Consider the following 7,024-nt stretch of genomic DNA (forward strand, 5'->3'; position numbering starts at 1 on the left):
AAGAAAATTTAAGCCAGAACAGACACTGTGCCACAGTGCAATCCTATGGACTTTTAGGTGTGCACTTTGAGAGTAAGTGTGCCAACCAGAAAAAACTTGAATGAGAAAAGAAATATGAAATTTGAAAATATCCTCATATGTTTATCATTTTCATGTCTGTCCAGTTTATTTTAATTTATTTCGTATAGTCTAGTCTTGAGACCAATAGTACACATGATTGGATAATATTTGACATGTTGTGACAGAGCGCTTTAGTTTTTATATTGGCTTTGGAATTTCTAAGTTTAAACATTTTTTCAATATAAAGAGCTAGCTGAAATAAGATGCTGTCATCATTTGTTATGAGTGACAATACAAACTTGTGCATGGTAGGATATTGATAATACAAGGGCAAATACCTCAACCTTAAGGTGGTTGGTTGGTTTGTTGTTTAACGCTGCACTCAGCAATATTCCAGCTATATGACGGCGGTCTGTAAATAATCTGAGTCTGGACCAGACAATCCAGTGATTAATATCATGAGCATTGATCCACCTAATTGACATATAAATGGTGCTTGGTATTCATCATCTAAATCTTCTTTACAGAAATGTCAAAGGCTGTCAGCAAAGTCATGATAACTAGACATTCTCTGTTTATGTATTTAAAAATCATTGGAATAACATCTAAATTTTGTCGTAGATCTTAAATTTACAGTGACTATCTTTATCAAATGATAAAAATTATCACATAGTTATAAAAAATGAAAACAAAAGTTCTCAGTGTGCCCTTAAGGCATTTGGGTCATAATTTAACCACACCATTATGACCACACCATCAACCATGCCACGGACAGCTCTTGATTACTGGTGCAAACACATGTTAACATTTTGATGCTAATCTGACCCTAAAACAGAGGAGTGGAAAGGTTTGGAAGAAAGCATTGACTTTTTGTTTGACTTACCTGTGAAGATGGACCGGAGCCTCATGAAGCAGGGTGTAGTACTGCCTCACGAACTCACGGCCAACACATTGTGGACTAGGAGTTTCCATGACCATGACTTTGACTCTAGAGTTGGACAAAATCTGAAAGAGGATAAGGGATCATTTTAATTCAGGGACAACCATAGTATATTAGCAACAATTAAGTACAGGACATCATGCCACTGTTACTGGACTGTCAATGCTGCCACCTTGACCACACAGTATCATCACTTCAGGAAGCCCAAAACTCATGCATCCTTCATTTTGATTTGGTGGTCAAAGTTTGCTCAAGGTTCACCTGTTGAACACATGTATACATGTTAGGTTGGTCTGACTTTGGCCAAGAGAGATCTAACTGAAAAGATCTGATGATAATGAGACTGCATAAAGTTGACTTCTTTCAACTGAACTGTTTTCAATGAAGGCACTAAAGGGTTTACATTATCATGATTATGTACCAAATTCTGTTGTCATTTTCAATACCAGTGCTCATACTCCTAGGTCAATGTGGGTTGTGACAACTTGTGACATATAAAGACGGGAGCCAAGCTTAAGCAGACAAACCAGAAATATCATCTTCATAAGATTCTGCAGACAACTTCAGGGTTCACTCTAGGAATTTTCTGACAGCGCAATGTTAAAATGCCACATTGTATTTGAAAATGTGAGCCTTTCTTCAAATTTAGGGGCTAAAAAAGCACTTGGCCCCACCCTAGAATTATCCCTGCAACTCTATAATTTAGAAGACCTGTAAACTTTGATAAAAACATCAACAAGAACTACATGTAGCTCTGAAAATGTGTATGCATTGCAAGTGTGACTAATTCAACCGACTGCTGTGTAATGTTACTGCCTTGTTCTGATTTTGATTAGGCTTTAGGACACACTCACTGATCAGCTGAACAGAGTACCATGTAGCAAACTGCAGAACATAACGTAAGTAGTCATGGTAAGTCAAACTAGCAGCTCAAAATGTATGGTTTCGTTTTATTAGTTTATTACGTGAATATTTACTGTTTAGTTATCCAAGGACAAGTTTACATTTTTGATATTTCACACCTTGAATTGACATCTGAAACAAGCACATTATGAGGCGACTTGTTAATTTGTTTAGAACAGCAACTACATTCATTTTTTTAATTTCAGACATATTTTTACTGTAACTGTTGAAAATTTAAATCCAACAGTTTTCATACTACCATTGACTTCATGGTAAATAAATTAAGTTTGCATTGTGTTATAGATGTAATGTTACCAGACACTGAAAAGGCAGAGGCAATACAATTTTTCATGATGTTTTTCTCGTCAACTTCATCATGTCAGTTTGTGTTTTAGTTGCATAATGAACAAATGTTGCTATTCTAAACTAACAATCACAACAAAACATAAGCTTGCTTCAGATATTCTGTAGTAAGCTTTTTTAATGAAGGTGCAACAGAGTACCATTTTAGCTCGACTTCATTTCTGGACAGCCAGCATGGTTAGTTTTTCCCCTGGGAGTCAACTGGTTTTATTAGTATCCACATTTATCTGTGCACAATATCATGGGTTTTTTTCTTTTTAAACTTGTAACAAAATAACCAATAACCTAAAATTATCAATGCTAATCAGATCTTTATCAAGTGACAGTTTGAACTTTGTGAGTTTGAACTCTTCTTTGGCAATTAGTGTTTATTTTGAATTTTATCAGATTTTGTTTTTTCTTAATCATTTCTCATTGGAGTATCAAAATCACTACACAGCGATTTGTAGGCGCCATCTCTAAAGTGTCTGTGCTAGGCACTTTGTGAATGTTTGACAAGTTTCTCATGATGTAAGGGAGATAACTCATTCTGGAAGTTATTGTGTTGTTAAGATAGCATGTAAATCGTATTGGTAAAGTTGACAGATGTAAGTATAGAATGTTATTTTGATTGTGTTGTGTTGTCATGTTTTAGGAATGGTTCTGTGTGTGGGGATGATCTAACAAATAACATTGACCTGAAGCGGGGAGTTCTGTTGCCCATCACTCAATTAAGATTGCAACTGCCATCCACGACATCTGTTGTTCCAGCAAATTCTGGATTCGTGGAACACAAAATATAACGTTCATGCTTTTGTTAAATCGAAGCTGATTGAAATCTTTCAGCCAACCTTTACAAATTATGTGTTGCAGTGACCTAGTCAACCATTTTACTAACTTTTCATTATTAAATGTCCCGCACCCTGCTGAAGATTCGGTAGTTGCAGACGATTTAGCATTGATGCTCGTGCTGGATTCAATAGATTTGTCAGTCAAAACATCGCTGGTCGAAACATGCCTGTTATCTACAGGCACATCAGAATGTGTTACCCTTAGTAGTTCGCTTACTATCGCTGGATGAAAACTCTAAATATTGACAATATATTTGTTGCCATTGTTCCACCACAGACACCAGACCTACTTTGTGCTCCATGTCACAATAACATAGTGAAATAACAAAGACTATTCCATGAATGGAGTAGAGTTAGTTCATGCTTCATCATTTGTCATATTTAGCCAATCACCGAATTATATATACAGATTGCTGAGAATACAAAAACTGGGTTTTATGTCCAGTTACAATCACGCAGTAATATATATACACAACAGTAATATAGAAAGACTATTTCTAGTCGACATTGTATATGAAATTTATCGTGTTTTGGTTCCGCTCGGGGACAGCCAAGAAACATCAAAAATTGTTTCAGACATTAGTTACATGGAAGAATTAAATGGAAAATTGGGCTTTCCATTCAATAATAAAGTAAGGAGCAACTGTGCAACTAAAAATGTACACTTACTCGCCATAATAAAAGTTCAGTAATTGATAAGAGGGTTACTACATGTCACAAGTCGCAGGGAACCAGTGCCTCAACAAAAGATTGGATCATTGCTTATATCATTTCCAAAGAAGAGTTATTGCCCTTCCGGACTAAAAGACTGCACATTTTTCTCTCATCCTTTTCAAACCCATAAACAAGACCTGTGTAAGTCTACTACCATTAATATGTATGTGCTCCTTAGTTATGTATACTTTACAAACATACATCATGTACAGATCATGATGTCATTTCAGTCATCAGTCAAAGTTCGCGAAAGGTCGTAATGACGTGACCCGTAATGGGATGTCCTCAGATCTTTGTTTAGCGGCGAGAACACAGATCTGATTTTAATGAGATTGTGATTGGCTACTTGTAAGTGCAATGTGATAACCTTTTGTTCATTATTCATTTTCAACCAATGTAGGCAACTTTTGGTCTACCATTAGAATTCAACAATGATACAATGCCCTGGGATGTCATAGCAACTGGGTTGCTGGTGTCATTGAGTGTACATAAGCGCTTTCTCTATAATCTCTAAACACACTGTCAATAAATAAGCCCTGTGTTGTTGGGAGTTTTCAATATATATTTACTTATCATAGCATGCATTGGCGCATTTTACAGCAAATGCCAGTTTGCAAAAGCATTTTTATTTTCAACATTTCTGTTTTCAGTTTGATTCTAATTCACTGAACTGAATGGATTAAAAATGGGAACTAATATGTATATTATTTCAATTGGACAGGAATGGATAATTGAGAGTTTGGGGCTAAAACCCAATAGCAATCTTAGTGACTAGTTTCGAGCTAGGTGCTCTCATCAGACTCACCCGCAGGGCATGAATGATAAGATCTAATCCTGGAATTCCCCGCCCACTCACCTTTACTTTGGACAGGAATGGAATTTAAATTATTAGGTATCTATGTATTCATGTCGCACACATCAAAACATTGTCCTCTGAACATATCTACTGCGTGATAAGTTCTGCAGACTCCAGTCTTAAATGACAACTGTGGATAGGAGCTGTGGTGAGGGTCTAAGGGGGCAGTACCCCCTTCTCATGCATTTTAAAGTGATTAAGCATGCAAATGAACTTGTTAACTGCCAGAAATTGCTTTAAAATGTTCAACTGCATTTATTCCTCATAAAAACATCAAGTGTGCATGCATGGTGAAATGGTTGGCAGCTACCTATTTTAGACAGGAATTTTTTTTTAAATTTCCATCCAAGCCATTTTCATGTGCTCCGATGGTTCAGTAATGATTCAAAAACCAACTTACCCTAATGCTGTCAGTACCTATGCCCAATGCCTTCCTTGTTTCTTACCATAATCCATTTTATCCTTAGTGTTCCCTACCATGTTTTGGTCAGAAAATTACCCAGCAAAATATTAAACATCCGTCATTCATGCGTACTCTTTTCAGTTTGCACCACACTGGCTCATTCCTCATCACTCTGGACAAGTGTGCCTGGCATTGTGATCATTCATAAGTGTCCATAGACAAAAGTCATGAGACACCCTGCCAACTTCTAACATTTGTAAGTGTGTCACATAATCGAAACATTTTCATTCATTTTTGTAATCATTGTAATATCTTAGACATGACAAGGTAAATTTGCATTCAGCTTATTAGTGTGGAGTAGCTCAGTCAGTCTGGCTAACCATTAAGAGGTTTTCACAAAAACTGGTTGCTGGAATTGTGACCTGTATCCCCACAAGAAGTTGAGGTGCTGAATTCTAAAGGCGCTCCTATTTTTTTAGTATTTTTTAAATACAGCTCGAACAAGAAAAACATATCGATCACCGTTATATTTTACTTTTAAATTGAAATGTACATGTACAAAATTGAAGAATGGCATTACTATTGCATGAACAGATTTTAAAGAATAGTGGGTTAAAGAAGAATGCCACATGCACACACAAAATGACCAGCGAGGTCATTGGAGTATCTTTGTTTTGGTACATAACACAACAGTTTCAGACTTTCAGCACAAGCTTGGTAGATACCTGGATAGTTGTAAGTGTACATACTTCACCTAGATTGTACGTGACTGTTTACAGCAAATCCTAGAAACATTTATTGACTATTGAATTGTATACTTCACTATTCCAGCAACAAGTTAGCATGTTCATTCAGAAGTTAAAGATTGTGTAGCCATTGTTTGCATTTCATGTACTGGTTTGGGTTAAATACGGTTCAAGACATATATATGTATGCGGGGAAAGTACCAACTGTTCTTCTTACTGTCATGAACCATCACCAAACTTGAGCTATAACACTGATTATGGGTCACCCCAAAGGTGCCCTCCAGTTCGTTTACTTAGTCAAAACACTTTTTAACGAACGATTTCAAATTAATATTGTCAAATGGCTGTCTAGACCGAAAATTTGCGTTAATGAAATAATACATACACTACAAAAGCCTACAAGATATTATGAATAACGATAACATTCAGTGAGCCAACTTGGACCACAGTGCAGTCAGTGGCCAATGTTGCCGCGAAAACGTGATTTCATACTACCCCAGGTTTTCATCATGCTAAAACGACTAAACCAACTATTAACACATATTTATGGACCAATACCTCATAACTTGTAAATTCAGATATATGCATAATCAATCAAGTGCGTAACGTTCAACAAAAGATACAGAACGGCTATGTAAAATTTACACGGAAGATGTTTTCTCACACCGGTTTCGTAGATAGAAAACATAGAATCAATTACTATTAATACACATATCCGTTCCAAGTGATACTCACCTCAAAAATGATGATGATGGGTATTTAAATAGTGAGTTTATGTACACATCTGAATATAAATATGTTTAAAAGTATAATATTTTTGGTGATTCACTTCAGATGAGAGAAATTTTCCTGTAGCACATGCACGATGCGCAGAGGAGGTCTGCGCAGACCGGGACTCTCCGCCTGAGAAATTGTAACCCCCTTTTCAAGGAGGATATTTAAAACAACATCGATTGTAGTAAATTAATCTTTTTAGCTAAAAGTAAATTGATACAATTCAATGAAAGGACACTCAATATTTAATAACAAACTACGATGTGCGAAATTTACCAGAACATTAAATACTTTAATATATTTTGAAACATAAATAGTACCTTCCTTGCCATTAAGTATTCATGATCAGGGCAACTCTGTTATTAGGTCATAAGTAGAATTTCCTATTTTTATAGGTTTCTTCATTTAACATTATTTCATTTTACTTATAATACA

General features: G+C 35.9%; 1 protein-coding gene across 3 annotated transcripts in view; it reads right to left on the minus strand.

The window, feature by feature from the left end:
* Positions 1–6,705, minus strand: part of LOC124118967 (ras GTPase-activating protein-binding protein 2-like) — a 47,504-nt gene extending 40,799 nt beyond the window's left edge. For all 3 annotated transcript variants that reach the window (XM_046481311.2, XM_046481310.2, XM_046481309.2), the window contains exons 1-2: positions 6,551–6,705; positions 944–1,065 (exon numbers count right to left, since the gene is read on the minus strand). In XM_046481311.2, coding sequence (XP_046337267.2) covers positions 944–1,038 — 95 coding nt within the window. In that variant the 5' untranslated portion in view covers positions 1,039–1,065; positions 6,551–6,705. The remainder of the gene's footprint in view (positions 1–943; positions 1,066–6,550) is intronic.
* Positions 6,706–7,024: the final 319 nt, after the last annotated feature.

This window comes from Haliotis rufescens, unplaced genomic scaffold (genome assembly GCF_023055435.1).
Source record: "Haliotis rufescens isolate VD_foot unplaced genomic scaffold, xgHalRufe1.0.p SCAF_66, whole genome shotgun sequence".
In the NCBI taxonomy this organism is placed as follows: Eukaryota; Metazoa; Mollusca; class Gastropoda; order Lepetellida; family Haliotidae; genus Haliotis; species Haliotis rufescens.